The 26,199-nt window shown below is 37.2% G+C and overlaps 1 protein-coding gene across 2 annotated transcripts in view; it reads left to right on the top strand.

Moving 5' to 3' along the window:
- Window positions 1–26,199, top strand: part of PLCB4 (phospholipase C beta 4) — a 376,819-nt gene that overhangs the window by 289,162 nt on the left and 61,458 nt on the right. For both annotated transcript variants that reach the window (XM_039874509.1, XM_039874510.1), the window contains 12 exons: window positions 1,723–1,933; window positions 2,915–3,008; window positions 5,270–5,349; window positions 5,918–6,002; window positions 8,629–8,719; window positions 10,333–10,428; window positions 15,027–15,127; window positions 18,151–18,186; window positions 20,312–20,453; window positions 21,097–21,181; window positions 21,528–21,652; window positions 23,447–23,498. In XM_039874509.1, coding sequence (XP_039730443.1) covers window positions 1,723–1,933; window positions 2,915–3,008; window positions 5,270–5,349; window positions 5,918–6,002; window positions 8,629–8,719; window positions 10,333–10,428; window positions 15,027–15,127; window positions 18,151–18,186; window positions 20,312–20,453; window positions 21,097–21,181; window positions 21,528–21,652; window positions 23,447–23,498 — 1,198 coding nt within the window. The remainder of the gene's footprint in view (window positions 1–1,722; window positions 1,934–2,914; window positions 3,009–5,269; window positions 5,350–5,917; window positions 6,003–8,628; window positions 8,720–10,332; window positions 10,429–15,026; window positions 15,128–18,150; window positions 18,187–20,311; window positions 20,454–21,096; window positions 21,182–21,527; window positions 21,653–23,446; window positions 23,499–26,199) is intronic.

Raw genomic sequence — 26,199 nt, 5'->3', positions numbered from 1 at the left:
CTCCAAACTCATTTCCAGCTACTTTCTCTTCCATCACACACTTCTACATCAAGGTCATTGCACTTGCTGATCCTTCTGCCTGAGATGGGGTTCCCCCAGGTGTGCATGCGGCTTGCTCCCCAAGCATGAATGTGACCTCCTCAGAACAGCTTTTTTTGGCCACATGTCTAACACAGCATGTTGGTCATTCTTGTCACTTTCATTCCCTGCTTTCTATTTCCTTCTATCACTTTTATGACATTATATTAAACTTATATTTATTTGTTAATTTCTTTGTTCTCTTGCTCGTAATATGAGTTTCATGACAATGAGACTTGTCTGTTTTTTCTATCACTGCATCTGTCCCAGTGCTTCAAAAAGTACTTGCTCTTAGAATGAATGTATATGCCCAAGGAGATAGAGACACAAATTTTTATTGCAGTACTTTTAATTATAATTAGAAATGATCTAAATATCTATCAACATAATAATGGATAATAAATTGTGGTATATTTAGATATAGACTACTATATATTCTACACACTACATACTACTGCTGTACATACTATTATACATTATTCAGTGAAAAATAAATGAGCAAGAGGTACTTATATTAACTGAGTAAGTCCTAAGAAAATATAGAGTAAAAATAGCAAATTGTGAATGCAAATAGTGGAATCTCTTCTATATAAAGTTTAAAATATTCAAACTACCTATTTTGGGATAAATGCATATGTAGTAATGTTACAAAACCATTTGAAGAATGTTAAATACAAAAACTAGGATAGTGGTTGTCTACAATGGAGTAGAAAGATGGAATTGAATGGAATTGAGGGTGGGGTACACAGGGTGCTGCAAAAGCATCTGTAATTATGTATTTCTTTAAAAATGTAGAACAAATAAGGTAAAATATTAAGATCTGACAAAGCTGTGGTGTAGGTCCATGGTTTATTTATTATGCTATCATCTGTATTTTTCCATAAGCTTGAAATCGGTTCATAATTTACAAATGATTAAAAAACCAAAAAGCTGAAGCTGTCAGTGATTGATAGGATAGGAGAAGATGCAGAAATATTGATCGCCTCTCCTGCAGTTAATCATGGGCCCCATTCCTGTGTCAGAAAAGTGTGACTGAAATGAACAGTGGCTCTTGGGGCCACGTTTCAATGACCATTGCAGACTCTTCTCACCAGTCCCACACCCTTGCCTTTTAGATAAAATAGGAAATTGAATAGCTTAAATCCAGAGAGGTCACTGATCCCTTCTCCAATCCCAGAACAATAATGCCTTACAGTTGTATGTATTCCAGTTTTTTAAGAGCACCTCTTGTCTATATTCTCATTTGTCATTCGTGACAGTCTAGGGAAGCAGGTGTTGCCAGTGTTTCTGCCCATTTGACAGAAGAGGAAGCGGAGACCCTGGAGCATAAGGAATGAGTGGCAGAGGTAGAACTAGACCCAGATCCCCTTGACTCCTGGTCACTGCAGCTCCTGGTGCTGTCCTTCTGTACTTAGTGAATTGTGTGTTCTGCCACCATCGACCTCTTTGTAGAACGCATTAAGTTACTTATAACATACAACTATGTTGTTTTGTTCAAGTTCTGAAAAACTAAGGTTCTTAGAAAAGAGACTATGACGAAGTTTTTACTTCTCTTGTTTAAGCTGATTCAGCTTTCGTGAATAAAATATAAGATGAGTGTCTTCAGAGCCACAACTCTACTAAGATATTCTTTTTTTCCCCTAGGCGTCATATCAAGTGACGGATTTTGCAGATATCTGATGTCAGATGAAAATGCCCCCGTCTTTCTAGATCGTTTAGAACTTTACCAAGAAATGGACCATCCTCTGGCTCACTACTTCATCAGCTCTTCCCACAACACCTATCTCACTGGCCGACAATTTGGTGGGAGGTCTTCGGTGGAAATGTACAGACAGGTTCTCCTGGCCGGGTGCAGGTCAGAAACATAAGATGACTGTTATTTTTTTGTATATGATGCCCTTTAACTTTTCTCATCAAAAAAGGAAGTAATATTCAAAATGAAAAGGACATCGGTCCTCCTCCTAAATGTAGTACGATGGCCATTTAACCCTGAGAAAGGAAGGACGATATCTGTTCCAGAAAGGTCTAGAGCCCTCCTGTGGTCAAAAGATATTTTATACTGTAAATTTGAAGTATTCTCCAAAACTTGCAAAAAAAATACATATTTTAAGAAGTCATGCTAGGTTTCCTATTAGTCATAGGCACTTGCAAACTTAGTTTTACTTAATGTTAAAAGTTCTAAGTTTTCATTCTCTGAAAATAAAGATTATTGAAAATTGTTTTCCTTTTAAAGAAATTGGCAAACATTTGAAGTTTAAAATATGAAAAAAATGCTGAAAGTGAAAATAAGACATGTAGTTACATTATGATTTTTTCTTGATTATCAATCTCCAATACTTTATTTTTTAACCTGCTTTTTTCTTTTTTTTTTTTGAGTATGGAAATACTTTAAAAGGAAGTATTTCACTACTTCTGTCTCCGAATACTTGAGTACAAATCACTGAGACAATGAGAACATAGTAACATCATCCCACCTAACAAAATTTTAAAAATATTTTTTTTATTTTAACATCATCTAAAACCTAGCCCATATTCAGATTTCTCCAATTGTCCCCAAATTGTCCTTCATTGTAGCTTTGTTAAAATTAGAATTTCATCCAGAATCACGCTGACAGTTATATCTCCGAAATCTCTTAATTTCTGACAATCTCTTTTTGATGACACCAAACCGATAAAGAGAATAATGCGAGTTTAGCCTGCATACTCCGTGTGAAATAATCATGTTAATTTATTCCATTTTCTACTTCTATCGGAAAACAACTTATTTTGGTGGCTTAATTTGTACACACACTATTTGATGTAAGGGTCCCATATTATAATTTCTCTATGTTCCTAGATGTGTCGAACTTGACTGTTGGGATGGAAAAGGTGAAGACCAAGAACCGATAATAACTCATGGAAAAGCAATGTGTACAGATATCCTTTTTAAAGTAAGTTTTAAAATTACATAGCCATAGCCCTTTTCAAACTCCTGTGGAAATAGATGACGTGAAGAATACACACTATTCATTTTCTCAAGCATTTTACCTTCATATTCCTGTCTTCCAGTTTTGAGGAGAAAGTCAAGGAAAAATGTTTTCTGCACTTAATATCTCCTTCATGCTACTTTTCCTGCTTTCAAATGCTGACAGTGCTATATAATGAGTTTTCTCTGGCAGAGTCTCCCTGGCTCTACTTTTAAAAAATCTTTCATTTTCTTATCTATTTTTTTCTGCTTGCTTATTTTGCATAATTCCTGAAGGACTTCAAAGTGGCATGAAAAGATAAATAGAATACAGAAAATAAAATAGATGATAAAAAGTGCCTAAAAAGGTAAGAAAATAAGATAGCGAGATTAGCTTTTATAAATGCTTGTCAAGTAGTTCTGTAAAATGTCAAGGCATTACTATAAATTGGGCTTCAAACTTTGTAGAATTGAGGACAAGGAGAGAAACATGATGATTCACAGAATTCATAAATGCGGACAGAGCAATTGGTCTAGAGAAGCGCCGTTGTTCTTAGTACTGACACCAGAGAGAAGTGTTTTTCCTCTGGGATCCTCATAGAGGGGAATCTACAGTTCCACAAATAAGCATCTCAGTGATGGCCTTTTGGTGATCTCTATGCACAATTTGAATGTTCCTTTCTTAGAACGTTCCTCAATATGCTCCATTGATATCCTACCAAAAGATGGATCAAAAATGAAAATCTGTGGTTGGCCAACATGTCAGGTACATGATCTCTGTCAGTTCGGTGTAACTTGGAATAGTTATTGCAACATCTGGAGCAGTGGTGCTCAACCTTGTCTGTGTGGAAAGTCACCAGAGGTGTTTTTAAACGTAGATACCTTTGTTCTATACCCATAATACTCTGTGTGTATCATTTCTCTTAGCCAAGTTGTTGGTGAGTTTTGAGCAGCAATGAATTCAGGATTATGTTCCCTGAGAAGTACTAAGAGCATATTCAAGTGGGAAATCATGGATTTGCACAGCCAGACAGACTGACAGGGAGGGTTGATGTCCTTTTTAGAGAGTTAATGAGCCTAATAAGGAAGCTTAGCTGAAAATAAAGCTCTTCCCCTCAGCTTGGAGGTGAGCAAAGGAGAACCCATGGGCAGAGAATTATTCCTCAAGGAATAATTGGTCAGCTCAAGTAGACAATCTAGGTCATGGGCATTCTTACCTGGGAAGTATCTTTAAGCAGGAATAACTAAAGGACCACCTTGGCCTTAAGAATGTTCAATAAAATACTCCCAGATTATCTAACCTAGGACATTATCATTTCAAATGGGCTTCCCTACGTAACTATTATATTTTCTGATTAAATGAATGATGGGACTTTCCCTGTGATTAACTATAAACTGGTAAGAAGTTGAGGATTTTTTACTAAATATAATGCCCTGGTTATAGAAGCATTGGTCTGAAGCCATTTCTAAAGCTCAGCAGAGAGCTGAGCCAACTGTCTCTTATGAGACATCATGGTGGGGAGGACATGTTCAGCTCATTCAAAAGCTCTCAGTGACTTGGTCATTCAAGTGACCAAGCTCTCAGTTCAGAGAGGGTCATCCAGAGCACTCCCCTGTTTTACCACTTCCCTGTTTTACTGCTTCCCTGTTTTGCTTGACCAAGGAGAACCCCCTCCGTGGTGTCCCCCACCCTCACCAGGCTAAATAGGAAACAAGGGATATTGTAAATGTCACATCAGTTCACAGGAGTCTTTATCAGATTCATGAAATGTAGGCTGAGACTGATTCCCAGATGCAGAGAAAAGTCGATGAAGCTTCCAGCAGTCCTTAGGTTGTTCCCAACACGTTTCTCCTCAAGCAGGAGGAGTTGAAGAACGGCCTGCTGTGAAAATTGCTGTGCCAAAAGCCCCCTGCTCAACAAAAAAGGTGAACTCTGAACCTGCCTGGCAAATTATTGAGCAAGGAGTTAACCTGCCATGTAGGGGAACTGCCTTGTCAGTTAATAGGTCCGTAGGTTTAGAGAAGTAAAAGATAGCTTTGAAAAAAAATTATCATTAACCATTAACTGCACCTGGGTCTATCCACAGGGGATTCAACTTGTAGAGGTATCAAGGTAAATGGGTTCTCCAGGTCTGAATGCCAGAACTGACTTTCTGAAAAGCTCAAATTAATAGTCTCTGATTGGTTTCAGGTGCCTTAAGTATATTTTTTCTTTTCTCTCTAATTAACACTCTTTTATCTTTAAAGGATGTTATTCAGGCCATCAAGGAAACAGCATTTGTCACATCTGAATATCCAGTAATTCTCTCCTTTGAAAATCACTGCAGGTATAATGATGCATTCTACTCCAAGTCTCTAAGGGTTATTTCCTAATTCCTATCCCCCACTCCTGTTCTTTATCTTTTTAAATAATGAAATGGCGTGTTTTGTCTTAGGTAACACATAATCTTATGCAAAATAAAAAAATAAAAATAAGGAAGAAACGAAGAAAGGGAGGGAGAAAGGAAGAACCCTTATCCACTACTGCCCCCTACCTCCAAAAAAAAAATAAATCCCCTAGTCATCTTAGTTTTAGAGGTGCCTCCTCTAACCAACAGGACACCTTGCTCAAAGCTCCATTGAGTTGGAAGATTTGGCAGTATATTTGAAATCAGACTTTATGAACTTGAAAGACATTTTTTATTCTGTTTACCAGATCTTAATTTGGGGGCAGAATCTACTTATTTTTTAAAAGACACTGGTTCAAGTTTATAACAGTATATCTTACATTAACATCAAGAGAACAATCGTGCACTTTGTAGAGTGAGAATTTTTAATTGCGTAGGAACGAGTGTTTCTTATTCTTAGACGGTTAATGGATGTTTGAATTTACAAATGCCAGTTCTTTCTCTCCAGCAAATATCAACAGTACAAGATGTCCAAATATTGCGAAGATCTATTTGGGGATCTCCTGTTGAAACAAGCACTTGAATCACATCCAGTATGTATTTTTAGCTAACCATATTTCTAACATGAATGGATGTTTTTGAAATTCATTTCTAAGGGGTCAAGTAGTCCTGGAGGACTAATGCTAAAGATCTTCGTATTTATTTAAATTTGTTGGTACGGAAAGCTTTCATCATGCTTCAGAGGAATGTGTAGAGAGAGACAAAAAATAAACATCTGGTTCAACTTAATTTAGAAGATATTGAGGTCTTTATGGTTTCTGAGATCTTTCTCTTGAAATTTCATAAAGTGCCCCCTGGCCAGGATTTTAGACTCAGCAGTCATTCTCAACTTCAGTTACATGTTAGAACCACCTGGGGGAACTGTTAAAAATACCTTTGCCAGGTTCCCACTTAGAGATTCTGATTTAATTGATCCAAAATCAAGCCTGAGCATGGTGTTTTTTAAAAGCTTTCCAGGTTAATCTGATGTGCATCCATGGTTTAGCATCCATGGGAGCCTATCGCTATGGGAAGTTCACAGATTGAAGTCACAGGAGCCCAAAGTTCAAGTTCCCAACTCCATAATAAATATTTGGGCAATGTTATATGTACATTTTTTGAGCTTCGTTTTTACACCTGCTAATTCCTTCATCAAGCAAAGAATTCTTAACTGTTGGCCCATAAATAGGCTTCTTCAGAACTCATTTTCATTGCATACAATCTTTTTTGTATACAAAGATTCCAGAGAGTTTATCACATTTTAACAAAGATCCATAACCCCAAGTGATTAAGATCCACTGTCACAGATGTTATGATTAGCAAGAGAGCTAATGGAATTAAAGTAATAGAACACTGCACAGTAGTAAAATATTTTGCCGTACTGTTGATAAGCAGCTGATGGACCCAGACATGGTAGAATGAAGTGGCAGTAGAACATTACAATGACTGAGACGAAAGAAGGTGCTTTGTATTACCTGTGAGTATGTCACGTAGTTGAAAATGAGTTTTTTTTCAGAAGTGATCTATGGGAGTTGAAAAAATATAAGAGACAAAGATATGTGCACCCTTTGCACCCATCCCTGATTCTCTTCAGTTTACTGAAGCTGTAGCTGCGGGCACCCTGTCCATGTCCATGTAGCACTTCCTGTTTCCTGCATAGTGGCCTGGCTTTCAGCTGGCTGCCAACACCTGCAATTTTTCCCCTGGGGAGAGCTCTGGTCACTGGAGCCTGCTCTGCCCACACGAGAATGACAGGCCAGAGTGCCAGAGAATAAACACCCCCAGCCCATGCTTCCTCATCCTCGGGAAGGATACTTCTGAGCACATGTTCTCCGCCGCCTCCCAGGATTCTCCAGCAGAATCGCTTTCCACTTGCCCACGGTGATAGTCTGCCTGATAACACACCCTTGATTGGCTGCCTGTCTTCTTTTTATTACTTTCCTACTCTTCTTGGAGTTTCCTGGGGCAGCCTCCCAAATAAACTACTTGTGCATTTATCTTTATCTCAGAGACTGATTCAAAGGAACCCCAAACTAAAAAACCTCCCTGATTTTTTATTTCGATTTTTTTTTTTTAACCTAGGCCCTCTATTTATTTGATTGGGCTAAGGTGCTTGCTTTTGCGAAATGACCACTCTATTTTTTGTGAAGCGACATGCACATACGTGAAAGATATTGTGGGGAGTATAGGTAATATAAATGAGAGTAAGAGCTGCTTCTTGAACTAAAGGGCTTTCAGTCTTAGGGGGAGTGGTGGTGGGAGTGGACACGGGACATAATGTAAAAACAGAACTAAAAGAGAAGTTGGCCTATGATGTGTCCAATATTTATTGGAGATATCCGGGCTCAAGAGAAATAGCTGGGAAATGGACCAGTTACAGCGGGCTTCCTGAAAGAAGGAAAATTTTGGCAAAGGGTTTTGTTTAAGGCAACACAGACATTGGAATGAACAGTGCCTTGCATGTAATAAGTATAAAACTTAGCTCTGAAAATGAATGGATGCCTGGTAGGGTGGATGAGTAAGTGAGTGGATTGTGAGAGAGGGTGTATAGATGGATGGATGAGGGAATGGGGAATGGATGACTAGATATGGCACAGTTCTATAGATCAGAGGTAATAAAAGCGAGGACATGAATCTAAACAAATGAAACCATAGTAGAGGTCGGATTTCGGTAATTAGGGTCACTCCCTTCTTAATTCCCTTATTGAACCCACAAAACCACAGTCCCAAGTGTTGAGGTTAGATCAGCCTATTGTACAGCCCAACACTTGGGAAAATCGGGAGAGATTCCTGACTTGAGGTCGGGAAAGCCAATTCTGACCCCAGCCGTCACAATGATCTTTTGTACTTTATCAGACACTTAAAAGAGGCAAAGCCTGAGGTTGAACAGGACCCCCTCCCCTGACATCACCCCAGATCAGACCCAGCTCCCCTGGGGAAGGTGGATCAGCTATGCATACATTGGGGACTGTGTGGATGTGAAGTTTGCCGCGGTAGTCTAAGGCAAAGTTGGATGCGGTGGGCTAATTTGGTTTGGGGAATGAAAACATAAAACTGTGCTGACTGCCATCTAGTGGATATGGCTGGTATAAGTCATAGACTTCCTGCTCATTCTGGGCTGGGACTGAGAATGGAGAAGCACAACCTGTCATTAATTCAGCCTTTTCTGTTTCTCTCTAGCTTGAACCAGGCAGGCCCTTGCCATCCCCCAATGACCTCAAAAGAAAAATACTCATAAAAAATAAACGGCTGAAACCTGAAGTTGAACAAAGTAAGTTAAATATACACATCTGCGATGGAAGCATACGTACACTGTGTGTTTGGACAATTCTGCTACCTAGAACGAAATATATTTTAGAACCACTGATTTTGGGGGGAAAGGGTGTAGTGACGATGTTACATATACTTTCCAGAGGAAAGTTTCTACATTTCCATCAGTTAATTTCTGCAGTAGGAAAAGCGCATTCATATAAAAGAATCTGAAGGGATCCCAAGGAAAAATAAGACATGGAGGAGGCATTTTAAAATTTATTAAGATATAAGGAACTAGCATTTTATCATTTTATACACTCTAAACTCCTCTTTAAAAGTTTCCCTTTGCAGTTTGCCTGTGTGATATGTACATATCTCGTGATTCTTGATAAATGTGAGAGTGTGGATGTGTGTATATGTGTGCATAGAGAGAGAGGTTGAGAGATAAATTATTTTATGTAGACATTTCCCCCTATATTTACCTATATTTTCTATGAAAATACTTTCTTACAGCAAATGTCTTACTTCAATAAATTAGTAGTATCATATATTGGTATGATTGCATTGTGTTTTTTCCTTAAACATTCTAAATTTAAAATGTTAATTATATTAATTATAGATTTTATTACAAAAGCAACTATGCCATAGGGCAATGAAAACAACAAAAAGTATAAGAAATAAAAGAGCACTAAATTATATATTTTACACATAGATACATGTACTATAGACACTTGCATTACCCGTTACATGTTTAGACATATACATACATTTTTAACAAAACTACAGTCACGTTAAATGTACTAATTTTTTATTATTTTTAAATCAATCAAGTATATACAGTAGGATATAAATCTACATCCTAGCTCTAATTCTAATGCATGAATTATACACTATACAGAATTTCTTATGTGGAGTACAGTATAATTTGACCAGTCCCAAGGTAATGGATTTCTATTACTATGAAAACAACAGTGATAAACATGCCTGAATGTTAATTTTGTACATTTGTGCAGACTTCTCCTTGGAATACGTTAGAATAATTAGAGTTGATTGGCATATACATATTTTACATTGTGGTGGATCTTGTTATGCTGTCTTTCAGAAAAGTTGTACCAATTTTCACTCACCAGAATGAGACAGCCTGTTTCCCAGCACTATTCTTAATGCTGGCTGTTGGTCATCATTTACATATTGCCCTATAATAGAATAAAAATGATACTTTAATTTTTTATTTGTGTGTGTTTGATAATTAGTTTCTATATATATATATCATTATTTATGATTTGCCTCTTTGTTCCATTATTAAAATTATTTCATTTGTCTTTATCTTACCGACTTATAAGTGTTTTTTATGTGTTAGGATAATGACGCGAGTTTATCCATATCAGATATTTTTTCCTTAAGTTTTGTCCATCTCCGATATACATATTTCTTTTCTGTCACTTCACCTTAATTGTTCTCCAAATTATGGGCCTTTGTTATCAAGACACTGTAGGAACATAGCCAGTAGGAGCCTAGACAATACATTTGATCTCCCTTTTCATTTCCTTCTCAGTGTCAATCTTAAAGGCCAGGTTTTATAAGTGATCTAACATCTGTCCCCTTCTCTTTCTTGTTTATTTTGAATGACAGAACAGCTTGAAGCTTTGAAAAGCATGATGGAAGCTGGAGAATCCGCTGCCCCAGTTAACATCTTAGAGGATGATAATGAAGAAGAAGTAGAAAATGGTGAGTCGCTTATTTTTTCTAATTTGCATGTCACGAAAATACTTTTAAAATAAGAATAATGAGAATTTGTGTCAGTGGACCCTTTTAAATAATGTGACGTTTTAATTCTTAATAGGTGTGTATTCACGTGCCAAACTTAATCTTTTGGTATTTTTTGGTATGTTCCCAAATGGTATTATTTCCATTTTACCTGGATGCTAGATTTTAGTGGCTTAGTCATCTCCATTCCCGTTGTTCAGCTGTTCAGCAGAAATTCACAGCTAGGGACTCCTTAAAGCACTTACTGTGGAAGGCAGGAGTTGGAATAAAAAGAATGTTTTCCAATCCCTTTGCAAACAAAAACATGAACTTTAGTGTTGTTAATAATAAGAGTAGTAAGGCAAGTTAAAAGGAAAGGAACGTGAGTAGACACCCTCAAGTAAATGGTTGGTTTGTATGCACACACAAAATGAACTGGAAACCCAAAGGCAGTATTAAAATTTCAAGTTCAAATTCATTTAAATAACCAGCTCACTAGAACTATCTATATAGGTAGATAATTTTAACAAAGGCAGCCTTCCTTAAAATATTTGAATATTTGCTATTAGCTTCTATTTTATGTCACACATCTAGCCACAACCATGTTTGGTTTTAAATGGGTCTTTTGAGAGGTTTGGAAGGTTTTTTAGAAAGTTATTTGTTCATTATGTATCATGAGAATTCATTCAAAAAATGATTTGGACTTGCGTTGTGTTTCTATTGGTTAGACAGTGTCTTTGGGCTAAATAATTTAGAAATATTTGTAGAAACCCTCTTCATTTATTATATAAACATCTGAAATACAAGAGTAGATTTTAGGAAATTTTGATATTATAGGTAAAAACCTTCATGCTGTGAGAATTAACTAATGATATTCACAACCCCTTAATAAAGACTTCTAACTAGGGAACAGACTTCATAATAATGGTTTATGTTGCATGTGCAAACCATGTGTTCAACTCTACTCCCAGAGAAAAACCATAATGACTTACTTTCATAGGTTTTAGATGGCAGGATGGTCTAGGATGCCAAAGATATCTGATATTGTTCAATCGATGCCTGTTATGGTTATCTATTACTATGTAACAAATCACCCCAAAATTTAAAGGCTTAAAACAACGCTATTATTTTCTCTCACAGTTCAGTCGATCATCTTGGCTCAGGCTGCTGATTCTCCCTTAGGTTTCTCATGCAGTTGCTGACAGATGACATCTGGGGCTGGAGTCATCTCAAGGTTCAGTTAGGCCAGTCATCTAAGATGGGTCACTCACGTGGCTGACAGTTATCTGCTAGGAGATCAGCTGGGCCTACTGACCAGAGCACCCCTATGTGGCCTCTCCATGTAGTTTGGGCTTCTCACAGCATGGTGGCCAAGATGGAGCATCTCAAGAGCCAGTGTCCCAAGAAGCAAAAGCTGCTAAGCTGTTAAAGAGCTATGCCTGGAAGTGGGACATTATCACTTCCTTTCTATGTTATTCATCAAACCAGACTTAGGTCCCACCCAAATTTGAGGAAGTGGGTGAGATGGGAGATTGCATTGCAGAAGAGCAAATGGGAGGGCAGATCCTTTTGCAGCTGTCTTTGGAAAATACAGTCTGCCACAATGCCAATTATATTATTTCACTTTTTTTTTTTTTTTTTTGCAAACAATAAACCTAAACAAGATTTAAGAATAAAATTTTGAAAAGAAGATGTTTCAAAAGTTAAGTAAAATGCTTCTAAAATTCGAAAAGATGAACAATAGGTAAAAACAGTTCCTTAACTTATATTTCATAGATGATCATCAAAAACATGAAAGCATTACTAGATATTATAATCCAATAAAACAAACTGCAGAATAATGGAATAAATCAATAACAACAAAATAACAACTACCATTGTTGTACCAACTGTGAATCAAACAGTGTATATCACTGGCTCATCTGACCTTTATATAGCCTGATAAAGTAGATATTATTACACTCATTTTTTAAATGAGAAAACTGAAGCTTAGCGAAATAACGTATATTTCACACATAATCCCACAGCTGGTAAGATTCAATCCTAGAATTGCCTTGACTCCTTTTATACCTTACAATACTGCCTTTCTAATATACAGGAATGCAAAGAAAACACAAATATGCAAAATGGTTGTTAAAAAATGTTTTAAAGGAGAAAGAATATAACTGATAAAAGTCAAAGATATGAAATGTTCTGAAAACACATTAATATAAAATGAAGGTCAGTATGATTCCACTTATCCTTAAGGATGCTTTCTCAAATTTTATGTATATGTTAATTATTCCCACAAAAACTGTATACTTTAGTGGCTCCCATGTTATTCCAAAATACACTTGAGATTTTGACTAAATTTTAACAGAAATAATTATGTGAGATAATATACATCTAGGAAAGTAACCAAGAGGACGGAATCATCTACTTGAATTTCTCTTTAAGGCCATTGAGGTTTCTGCGATACCAGTTATATAGTTGATACAGTCTTAAGTTCCCTCAGTAATACTTAGCTTTAGTTCTGGTCTATCAGTTGGCTGTAATTACCCTGACATCACAGTATGATCCTACTGTATATGGATGACCAGAGTCTCTAATTTAAATACTTTGACACAGCAGGCAAAGGGAAACCAAGCGTAGTTCAAGAGGGCAGGCATGCCCAGAGGCTCTAGAAAATAGAAAAGGCTCTCACTGAGTGAAGGCATATGCCCCTTCTTTAGCTGGGTTCGGATTCAGAAGGACACATGGCTCCCGGGACTCTGAGACAAGTAGTGAGGAATACCAGAATTGTATCTGGTTGTGAGTATGTCTGTGTCTTCTTGCACACGCAAGAGATAAAAACGTTCATTCATACAATACATTTAATGTAGTTATTAAGTCTCTAACACTTGTATGGGACATACCCCTTGACATCAAGTAGTTTACTTCAGGCTGGGCAGGTTAGACTACAGATATATGAAATGGAGATTTAATAGTGATGATGGGAAGTTTCAAAATCTTTATTACAGACTGCAGCTTGTGGAAGCCCAGTGTCATGTTAAGAGCCTTGAGCTAAGAATCTGGAGAAATCTAGGTCCAGCTCTTACTCTGTGACCCTCATAAGTCGAATCATATCTCTCAATCTGTTTTCTCATTTATAAAGTGAACACACTGGAATAGATTATTTTAAGACCTATTCCAAATATTCTAATTCTTTTTTTCCTGCCTAAGGCCTATACGACCTACTGTTATTTTGTTGTTGTTTTTGTTGTGTGTGTGTTAATCATCTGCCTCCAGGATATCCCCTCATCAGAATATCAGTCCCAGAGGAGGAGGGTGTCTGTCTTTCTTGCCTCACCTTCATCCCATACCTGGAATAGTCCCTTGCAAATAGCAATACCTCAGGTTCTGAATTCAAGATACCATCAGTTGAAAGAGACCACTATTTTATTATGACCAGTAAAGGAAAGTGCTTCTAATGAATTGTAAAATATCATAGATTGACGGGTACATTGCAATGTCAGATACAGTAAAATATGAGGCAGGGGGGGAATGCATCTTAGAATCAGTGAAATAGTTTTCATTTAATCCTGTTCTTGCATTTTTTATTGCCCATTTTAAACGTGCTTTTAAAAAATATATATCTAAATTTTTATGGGGCTGCTCACCTCCCTTGTGAGTCCATACTCAGAAATTATTTCACCTTTTTAACAATAAGGTTCCTTCATGCCCTGTGTTGTGACAGTGTGGATTTGTGTAGGCCTTGTCCTGAGGCCCGTGAGTTTCTCCTGACTCTGGCTGGTTTTTAGGCTAAGCCTTTTCCTGGGAGCTCTTGATCTCACACCAGCATGTAGCTCATTCTCCAGTGGGTGACTCTTTTTCCACCAACAAACTTGGGTGGATACCAAAGTTCTTATCACTTTCTTGGACAGATGGACTGAGTGCTTCTGTGCCTCTTTTCACAGCCTGGGCCATGCTCCTGTGCAGCCACTTTATTTAGCACCCACTTCCAGCTTTTCTCCTAGCATGAGCCCATAAAATGACTTCACAGACTTTTAAACCTAAGTCAAGTTTGACAGATGGTTTACAAGAGCAATATAATCCTTCCAAGCTCTTTCTTTTTTATATCACACCACTCCAGGCCACAAGTCAGTATACCCATAACATCAAATGGATATTTTAGTCTCCTTTTTCAAAATTATCAAATGTATTTTCCTTTTCTTTATCTTCTTCTTGATTTCTCTAGGTCTCATGGAAAATCAGAATATCCTCTTATGAGTCACAGATATTCCTGAGGTGTTTCAGTCTTTAATTTTTAGGGTTAGTATAATGGGATGGAAATAATCATTCACTTAAGAAACGTATATTAAGTATCAAGTATGTCAAACATCGTGTTAGATGCAAGAGAAATAATAAATAACAAGATATGCTCCTTGGCCTTGAGTACGAAAGAGTTTAGTGAAAAAAAAAGTTTGTATATTTCAATGTTTCCATTTTCTTCTACTTGTCTTTTCTTTTAAAAGTGCTTATGTTCACCCAAGATTATGGAAAAGGTCTGACTGCTTAGTAGTAATCTGGATTCGTGGATTTTCCTTTTGTCTTTCACGCAGCTGAGCAAGAGGAAGAAGCTCACCCTGAATACAAATTTGGAAATGAACTTTCTGCAGATGACTTGGGTCACAAGGAAGCTGTTGCAAATAGCGTCAAGAAGGTCAGAGTTTTGGTGTCCCCCTTATTTCGTGAATCTCAAGAGGCAGCATCTATTAGATATAAAATTTTAGAAATCATCACAAGAGAATCAAGCAGCCTATAATCCCCCTTCTAAATTGGGTGACCAGGTTAATGTTTGAATTCGAGACACACACGATACTAAGTTAGGAAGGAAATTTAAATTACTCATTCATCATGCTTTATGTGACTCTACCTATTTGGCCTTTTTCCTTTAAATATTATCATTTATTGCATTATTCTAGGTGAATAGGGAGACAGCAGCATCCCAGTGGCAAAGATTAGCCTGTTAAAATCATCAGTAAAATGACCTCCAATCATCCCAAGCAAGCCCTCATTAGAAAACCAATCCTACTAACTTGATCATTCATCTCCCTCCTAATGTAGAAGAAACATAAAAATATTTCCATCCATTCAGTCATTCAGTCGAGAAAAATAGTTACTGTGTACCTACTGTGTACCAGGCCATAACAACCCAGAAGGGTCAAAACACACTTGGTTTTTGGTCTCGTAGTCCACTAGGAGTTTATGGGAAGGGAGTGGAAAACAAAACAAACCAGTACACAGTCAATTATATAATTATAATTATAATTCTAACTTGTCATAAATGCTATTATGAAACTAAAAATGAGTGTTAAAGTGGAGAATAACGAAGTGGAAGGAATAAGAAAACCAGAACCCAACGAGTAAAGAGGAAGCAGCCATGCACAGAAATAGAGAAACAACTTTGTCCTCAGAGGGACCACAACAGTAACAACAAAGACAGTGTGAACAGAGTAGACCGAATGAGGGGTAGAGTGAAACAGGATGAGATTGGAAAGGTGGATGGGAACTAGATGATTCAGGATTTGTGAGTCCATTATGAGAAACTCAGATGTTAATTTAAGTGAAATGTGAAGCCATTGAAAATGTTTAAAGAAGGGGGCAATGTAGCCTCATAGGAGTTTTTAAAAATCACTATGGTTACTATGCAGAGACTAGTTTAGAAGGGAGTAAGAATGGATGCAGGAAGAGTAGATAGGCTAGGCTCTTGCCCTGGGCCAGACTCCTGAGGGACAGTAGGGACAGAGTGCTGACTGGCTTCAAGATCTATTGAGGAAGCAAAAATGATTCAACTTGCTGATGGATTGAAATGTGGGAAAGTGAGGGACAGAGAGGAAGCAAGATGACTCTTTAAGGTTTGTGTTTGAGGACCCAGGTAGGTAGTGGGGAAGACCTGAAGAGAAAGAACTTAAGAGTTTCAAATGGGACAGGCTGCTTGAGGCCTGTGAGATACTCAGGGGGAGGTGCCCCCTAAGTGTGTATAACATTGACTTCTGACTCTGGGTTTATTTCCTAACCGTCTAACCCTGGGGAATCTACTTACCCTCTCAGTGCCTTAGTTTCTTCGTCTGCAAGATGAAGATGATAATTGGTCCATTATGAAGAATTAATTGGTTTAATATATGTAAAGAGCTTAAAATGGTGTCTGGCACATGGTAACTCCTATAAAAGTTTTGGTTGTTGCCATATTATCATCTTCACCATTGTCATTACCATCACCATCACTAACAGCATCTTCCAGTATCTAGAACTGGAAGAGAGGTTGGGCTAGAGAGATAAATTGGGAGTTCAGAAGATAATGTTTGAAACCATGGGAAATAAATGAGATGATCCATGGGAAAATGAAGAAAAGGAGGCCCAGGTCAAGCCCTAATTAACGGTAGACTCATGAGGCAGGGACAGAAAATAAGAGCAAGGTCTGGCCAGAGAAGTAGGAGGGAAATCAGATAGTGAGACCAAGGGAGCCAAGAGAGCAGTGTTAAGAGAAAGGCGTAGTGGTTAGTTTTTTAACCCAGCTTTATTGAGATATAATAAACATATAATATTGTTTAAGTTTAAGGTGTTACAATGTGATAATTTGATATACATATATATAGCAAAATGATTACCACGATAAGGTTAGTTAACACATCCATCACATAATTACCTTTTTGTGTGGGGGGAGGGGGGTGAGAACATTTAAGACCTGCTCTTGCAGCACCTTTGATGTATACAATACAGTTCTGATAACCATAGACACCATGCTGTATCTCAGATCCTCGGAACTTACTCTCATAACTAGAAGTTTGTATCCTTTGACCAACATCTTCCCACCGGAACAAGAAATGGGCTGGTGGCTAAAAGGAACCTGAGGAGTTAAGGGAGTGTTATTTATAGGATGAATGAATCTGGAGTGTGTTTGCAAACTGCTGGAAGTGGTGCAGTAGAGAGGGAGAGGTTAGTCCGGTAGGAGAGAGAGCGGATAACTGCCTGTGCATTCATTTCTTGAGAAGGTGAGAGTGGAAGGGATCGTGGTGATGTGAACGTGGTCTTTGATGGGAGCAGGGATAATTATTGAAGGCAGTGGATGGAGATACAGGTAGATGATACATTTGGTAGTAGGAAAATGGGAGAGTATTTGTTTGATGAGCAAAGCCACAGGAACACTGCTATTACGCCCACACCCTATCTTTTCATATATACAGAATTATGACTACTTTCAGACTGTTGGATGCCACTAATACTCAGAACTTATCTTTGTGCTACATCAGTACGCAAAGTCTTTATCAATACCCAGCCATGAGTTTTGAATTGCTGCAGTGACCATTCATGATTGCTGCTTTTTACATATTAGAGGAGGTAGCCACATAGATTATTTCCCAAGCCCATAAGTCACTGATTAAATCACTATTATTTCCCAAGCCCCCAAATCACTAATTAAATCACTATTAGGAAGGAGCTGAGTATGTGAAAGCTGCCAACGAAGGAGGGAGATAGCATTAAAATTAGCTTTTCTGGTATGTGAGACAGTTAGGCTGTTGGAGCTTTTCAGTACTTGGGTTTGTCCCTGGCTTTATGTCATCAATAAATGCCCATTCTAACAAACAAATAGAATAACAAGTTTATATTTAAATATATGCATATAAATGGCTGGTAAATTTGGAATTTTGCCCCTTAGAGAATTTTTTTCTTTCTCTAATTTAGGCTTCTGATGACCTTGAACATGAAAACAACAAAAAGGTAAAAAAAGATTCTTTGTCCATTTTGTTTTCATCATGAGACACTGTATGTGGTCTCCTAATATTAAACATTTTATACTAAGTGTTGTTACTGTATCTTGCCCGCACCCCATGGAATGTCAGGCTTACTGTTAATGGGTATAATATTTACATGCTTGATGCTTCTAATTGTAAGAATGTTCAAAAGAAGGAATTAATCACAGTGATGAAATGATTAAAAAATCTCAATAAAAATCACAAAAGTAGGATAGATAAATAAGGTGATTTTCCTTAAAATAAGTTAGAAAACGCAGTTAGGCATTTTCTTAGCTGTGATTAGAGATTTCATTCCTAGAATAGGAGTGCATAATCATCAACATGTTGAATTTGAAAATATGAATGACCTAATAGGTCAGCGAATGCATACAGTAGAGAAATAGAAAAGCAATCTTGATTCTGACTACCTTGACATTCTGAGGGATCGTTAGTTAATTTTACATTGTACACATTCTAGGAGTTTATTTGACATTATAAGATATTGACTTTTTTGTAAGAGAAGTAAAGTTCCATTTTTAGTTCCTTTTATCCCCTTCAAAGTTCCTCATGATATCAGAGTGGTCTTATTTAGTAAATGTACTTGGTTTATTGCAATAGTAGGACTGATGGCAGTCACAGGCAGAAATTTGCCTTGTAATTTGATCCCCACACTTTAAAGTTTCAGAAAATACTATCTTGATAACTATGGGTTCCTATCTTATTTAGAATAAGACCCTATTTTCTTATCGTCTAAATATTAAGTTTGGAATAATTATGAATAAGTCTGATCCCAAACCCCTCCCAAGATATTTGTGAAAATTCTCTTCTATGAGAATTTCATAAGGTATTGAGGTCAACAAAGGACAGGTTGACCTATGGTCACTGCTGTTTATTAGCTGAGTAGCTGTGACTGAGTTAGTTTAATCCTTAAGGCCTCAGTCTTCTCATGTGGTTAGTGGGTAGGACTCTAATCATTACTATACTTGATTGCTGACAATAATGAAGTTGTGCATACAGGAATTCAGCCTGGTGCTCAACACATGGTACTGGTGTTACTCATCATTGAACACACAAGAAAAGAATCAGAGATGGCCTCTGCTCTTATTTGGCGGATCAGAACATTTGAAGAAATGATTTTAAAATACCCCAATAAGTTACAATATTTGTTTTTTATCTCAGGCTTTTACTGATGAAATCATTTTGATGATTTAGTGTCATCAGATAAGGCAAACAAATGGTCTTACCATTTTTTAAACTAATGAATTGATTCATGCAACTAAGCACTTTGTCCACCTATAACAAACTATGCAGGAGATTTAGCTTTTCAGAGTTCTCAACAAAATGCTGCTCACTTTTAAAGGCATTATTTTTGTTGTTGATTTTGTTGGTTTTGTTCTGATTTACTAAGAAATCAACTAAAATAATTTGTTTTCCTCTCTATGCAAAATAATGCAATTTCAATTCCAGTAGGAAGACAATTATTAGTGTCCTATAACAGTGGGTTTATCAGATGATTTTAAGAATAACATTGTTTTTTTAAATACCATAAACTACGTATGTATATGGTTTAAATTCTAGCAGTGTTAAGCAAACTGTGATCCCCAGACCAGCTATATCATTATCATTTGAGGCTAGTAAGAAATGCAAATCCTTGAGCCTCACTCCAGATTCATTTTTTCAGAACCTCTGAGGGCGAGGCCCAATAACTTGTGTATTAGTAAGCCCTCCTGGTGATTCTGATGGATAATAAAATTGTAGAGTAACCATTTTTTACTGTATGCCTCCATTTGTGAAAATAAGAATAATACCTGTTATATATACTTCATAGTATTGTTGTGAACCTCAGTATAGTTTCTTGTCATTGAAAATCTAAAAAGTGTCCTAGAAATATAAGATAAGCTTAACATTTTATTGTCTCCTTTTGGATTATTTTGAACTTCAGTAGACATTAACTTTTAAAATTATTCTTTAGCATAATTGAAGAAGAGAAAAGTCTTTAACTTTCAATTTGTGTGTGTGTGTGAATTATCTTTAGTGAGGAAGTCTGTAGCATATGTCTGTGAGTCCTGCTGAAGTCATCGACATCCATATTCCCTTTGTTGTGCTTGTAGGGCCTGATTACTGTAGAAGATGAGCAGGCGTGGATGGCATCTTATAAATACGTAGGTGCTACCACTAATATCCATCCATATTTGTCCACAATGATCAACTATGCACAGCCTGTAAAGTTTCAAGGTTTCCATGTGGCTGAAGGTAACACCAAAGGTTAAATGCTATTGCCTTTTTTGTCTGCTTTTTCTGTTATTCTGCTGATAAGCTGTGATCCAACTTGTTGCCATTTTCTGAGCATGGGGACTGTTTCAACTCACCTTATTTTTGTTCTACATGTCCTTGGCATGGGGTGGCATTTGTGATGTCATTCCCTACATCATCCACAGGGTGGCTCTGACAGACTGGATTTGTTACACACGAAGAGGGTAGCCTCCTGTGTTAAATATATTTCAAAAGACCTCTTTTCATCAAAAGCTGGTCTCCAAAAATGTAGAAAGTATTTTATAACTTTTCATAATTATTTCTGGTCTAAAGAAACCGTCATCATCATCATCATCATCATCATCATCATTATCATAAAACATACATATTTCAAGGGTGGCAATGTGTGGCAATTGTGTACACATAATTTGCTTAATGACTCCAAACTTAATTCATCACACTTTTTTTTTAAGTCAGCTGTTTCTATCCACAGGACGTTAATGAAAGTGGGAACTACTGATACGATAATAGAACATCTGCTTGCAAAGCCTCATGATTCGGGGTGTAAATTATATTTATTGCTTGTCTTTCTGTGAGGGCTCAATGGCAGGATTTCTGAGTGCATATTTGCTTTTCTCTACAGAACGCAATATTCATTATAACATGTCTTCTTTTAATGAGTCAGTCGGTCTAGGCTACTTGAAGACACACGCGATTGAATTTGTGAAGTATCCTTATGGAGTAAGTGGAATGAGTGGCTGGTGCACTATTGGCTTGGCAGGAGTCTCTAAAATAGATAAATGGCTAATACATAATTGTGGTTATAGAGCTAATAAAATAATATGTGTGAAAGACCATAGCAGCTATGAAAATCTCCCCAAATGTGGATTGTTTTCATAATCCACACAGCAAACTATGGTTTTTCTTTGAAGCATTATTTATAAATGTGAATTTTGCTCTCTGCTGTCTACATGTTTGTCATTGTTGGTCTAGACCTTTGTTGTTTGAGCTCTTTGTTGTTTATTTATTGCTACCGAAATACCGTTTTTCCATTATCCTTAATAAGTTACACAGTTATAACAAACGGCAAATGAGTCGCATTTACCCCAAGGGAGGCCGAGTCGATTCCAGTAATTACATGCCTCAGATTTTCTGGAACGCTGGCTGCCAGATGGTTTCACTGAACTATCAAACCCCAGGTAGGAGCTGATGTCCAGTGACCTCGAATTCCATGAGAACGCTTTGATAGGATGGTGCCAACAATTGCCATCAGTTGGCTATGGGCGTTTTTTAAAGGAAGCAGACATATGGCAAAACAATGTGTTGTGGGATTTATGTAATGGTGAGAAATTAAAACTCAAAATAGAGCAATAAATAAAAGACAGTATATTTTTATTTAGATTGAATTTCCTTTTGTAAATGCCATGACTACTCTGCTAAACATTTTCCTCTATTTCAAAATATTTCTAGTTTTTCTTCCTTTTAGATCAAACTTATCTTTGTTTCCAGAAACAGAATTAAATGAGAAGAATTTGACTATCTCTGTTACAGTAACTATGACTCATTTTTCCTTTGGAAAGTACCCTCCCCACTGTGAATATTCGGCAGATATCAATGACACAGTGGCACCTCCCCATAGAAGTGCAGAATATTATGGGGTAGACTCTGCTAAAATGGTGTGTAGGGAGTTATATATTCTTAGAGGTACTAATCTATAACTTGGTCTTCTAAAGTATACGCAAAAGCAAGTTTCTATTTTATGGTCACCTCCCCAGAAGGAGAGGAATAAATTTTTATAAATGCATAAACAAATTTTAATGTTTTTGAGGTTTGCTTAAGAGCCTAGGATCACAATTTTGAGATTAGAGATAGAAAAATAATGAGTTCTCACCTAAAACAGGTTTTGTGAGACACATGCCACAAAAACTGTTCATTTTCTTGGTTAATTCCACAGCATGGTTCTTAAAACTGGTAAGACAAAACAAAACAATGCTTTTTTATTCAGTTCTTTGCTATATGAAGGTACCTTCCATGTTTCCCAGTTTGGGAGCATTTTCCTTTTCTAGTCCATCTGCCATGCTTTGTGAACCTCTCCATCTTGGTCCCTAATTCTCTGGACCGATTGAAAGGTTCTTTAACTTTTATCCTTTTGACATGAATTTGCACTGACTGTATTTCCCACCCCTTGATAGAGCCTCTTCAGCGACCAGAAGTTGGAGTGAAATTATATACAGCGTCCCCATCAGTTCTTGCTTTACGAAACTAGCGTATTCTAGCAGAGACAAAGTAAAATAAAAAGGCACCGATGATTTTACTTACTTAAAAAGGGGTCAAGTTGTATTCTCAGTTGTTAGTGAGTCCATTATATGGATTAAATTATCCCAAAGCAGTTTATTCAGTAGGTCAGTTTATGTTTTATTCTGAAATGTTAGGTTTAACCACAACATTTTAAGGAAGAAAAATGTCCACCAGCTGACCCATTCCTTTTACTGATGAAAAAGAATAAAGATTGTGTCTGCTTCAAGAGAAAAACCATAAGCCATACGCTGCCAATGTAGACCCCACTAGAAGAATTCTCTTTAAGTCATTGATTTTTACATGATGCTTACCTAGTTTACTTTTATTTCTTTTTAATGGAGTTTTGTATTCACACTTAATCTGGTGTCATAAGGCGCATCCTCTTCAACTATATCAGGTTGGACATCTGTACTCTCAACACTAATTGAATAATCAGATGACTCATATATTGAATCCAGATTTTAAAGCAATGCTAACGTGATCTTTAGGAAAATACATGTTATGTTTAAACATGAGGTCATTTCAACATAGAAGACAGAGTTGTGTGCCTTAAACAGACCCAGAAGTACTTTGTGATATTAAAAAGGACCTTTTAGCCTAGGATTAGTATTTGATTTCCATTGTTTAAAATCACCCCTTCAGGATCTTCTTTGTCCAGGGAGACAAGATGCTAAATTATTTTTGTCTCTTGACAGATTTAGCGATGCAATTGAATCAGGGAAAATTTGAATATAATGGATCATGCGGGTGAGTAATGTGATTTAAACTGTTGTCACCGTGTTCCAGCGCTCTGTACTACAGCTATAATGAAACAGTGTCATTTTTAATTAGGACTGCTGAATTTAAGCTAGGTTTGAGGGATGGGATAAAACAAAGGAAATTCTTGGACAGATTATATTTGCATATATACATTCTTCATCTACCCAAGTTTTAACAATTTTTTTTTTAAATCTAACTATAAGTTAAGCAGTTTATGATTCACCCTCTAGAGTTTAATGTTCTCACTTTAAATTCAATAGTGGAGGATTTTATAGCTAGGACAGATAATGATCCCTGTTCATTTTGGCATTAACTGAACATTAAATATGTGTACTTTACCTAGGTCAAATAGAGGAATGAAGTTGATTTAAGATATAATGAAACGATGAGTGGCAACTTGAATTTAATTCATCTAAGAAGAAGTTTTGTTCTCTCTTAATTCTTTTGCATGTCTTGTAAATAGCAGTTATTAAAAAATAATGCTATGAATGTTGTTCTAGTTTACTTAAATAGCACTTTGAAATTTGTGAACCAAGTAGTGAAATAGGAAATGTTAATCTCACTGAAATACTGAAAGATTAAATGAAAATATAAAGTTAAAATTCTACAGAGATGGAAAAATCGTGTGTCCATTTTTCTGCCACGTAGCACTGCAGGTAAATAGCCCCTAATCACTACCCAAAGATCTCTAAGTTAGTCCAGTGAAGCACCATCCCATCTCATAATGCTCTTGTCAAGAAGTTCTTGGACTCATTGTTGGATATCTAGTTTTCATTACTAAAAACAGCCAGTTGAGATAAAATTTTTCATCATTCGTGGGTTCAAAGTGCACACTCCCACCTCTTCCTGCCTGCCACATGGTCCTCTGCCACACACACAGGTAATAGCCCTGATACCCAAGTCACCCATCACACACATAGCTGGAGCATACACAACATTTTTCTCTGCTATATATTTTGAAAGAAATAAAAAGTGTACACTTTAATACAACATTGTATGTCAATTATAGCTCAATAAAACTGCCGGGGGCGGGGGAATGAAATAAAAATTATGTCGTTCAAAAAAACAACCAAATACACGTTTTGGAGGTTTTTTAAAGCTATTTCATTATTGAATGCAGAGTGTTCATAACAGCAGATTGTGCATGTAAATTGGTGGATGGACCCTCAGTGGTAGGCTGAGGCAGTGGGACCCTAGGGGCAGTTGTGATATTGGGGTAAATGTTTTAGGCTCAAGTCTGAAGCCTGGGTTTGAGCCCCAGCTCCTCTGTGTGCTGTCCTCATGGCCCTGGGCAGGTGCGTTAGACTGTGAACCTCGATTTTCTGGTTGATAAAATGAAGACAATAACACCTACCACACTGGGTTTGTTGTGACAGCTCAGTAAGGATGAACATGAGTGTATATGAAAGTGCTTTGTAAACTGCAAATTTCTATGCAAAAGTTTCTGAGCCTTAAGAAAAGCTTTAGACCTTATGGTCGACCACACATAGAGATCACACAAGATTAAATGAGCGCTCTGATCAAATCGGGCCTTTAAGGGATCCAGGGCGGCTGCCATCATCCTCGTGGTTCATAGATACGTTAGGTCTGGCAATGGGTCCTCCTTGGACCCTTCCTGGTGAGCCAAAACTTTCCATTTTTTACCTCAGCTGTCCCACAGCTAGTACTGACACAGGGAGGAGAACATCTTCCAGATAAAAGAGGTCCTGACAGGAGTTGTATGCATTTGTTACATCTCTTTTCAGGAGTGTCCATTTTGCCATAGTATATATGCTCAGTGTCCCACTGTCTGCACCATTGTTTATTTTAAAATACATTCATAAGCAAGGATGTTGCTACTTTAGCCTGAATTCTGCGATGATGTGTTTGAGGCAATGTGACCAAAAACCTAAGTCGCACCAGAAGAACTAAAAATATGATCGTTCAGTGAGGCAGTCCAGCTGTAGGAGGTATTGTTCACAGTCTTGTGCGTCCCCTGCCTCTCCCTTCCTTTTTCCCCACATCCAGCCTGGAGGCAAAGGTTGTCACCAACAGGGCAAAGAGAAAGAGTCTTTCTCATCTGTGTGCTCCTGTGCCCCTCAGTGATGGAGGAGTCGTACCTGGTAGGTACGAGGCCAACCATGCAGGACACTTTTCCACGGAGTAAGGGTGTCCAAGGTGTTCTGTGGATTGCACAAGTTGCCCTTGTTATTCTGCCACCCACCAGCAGGGACGTTTTAAAAAAAATTCTTATGGGCTGGGTCTGAGGGCTGCATTTCTATAAAGAGGCCATCTGTGCCTTTTAGGCCTACAGTGACAAATAGCTGTTTTATATAGAACATCAATGCACACCCCTGAAAGTAGCAACAATAACAAAGCATCGGAAATCCGCCTGGGAATTCCTCTGCTTTGTGGGCTGATCTTTTGGGAGGCCATGCCATTGAGCCTAGCAAGTGTGAACAGTGTTTTATAACAGACTCATTTTTAAAGATAGAAAAATAGGAGGCATTTCTATAAGTCCTAATGAAACAAAATAGAACAAATTAATTTCCCATCTTTTTTAGGCTTTTAGAGGAAATTGGATGAAATTTCAAAAGAGTATGGCATTTTTTGATTTAAAGATACACACTCTTTATATAACTTTTTCAAACTGAGATGTGTTTTAAAATCCATGGCATCTTATAGTTATAATCAGCAGCCAATTTGCTTT

Source organism: Pteropus medius, unplaced genomic scaffold (assembly GCF_902729225.1).
Source record: "Pteropus medius unplaced genomic scaffold, Ma_sr-lr_union100, whole genome shotgun sequence".
NCBI lineage: Eukaryota > Metazoa > Chordata > Mammalia > Chiroptera > Pteropodidae > Pteropus > Pteropus medius.
Note: the sequence above shows the minus strand (reverse complement) of the source record. Positions and strands in the feature narration are given on the sequence as shown.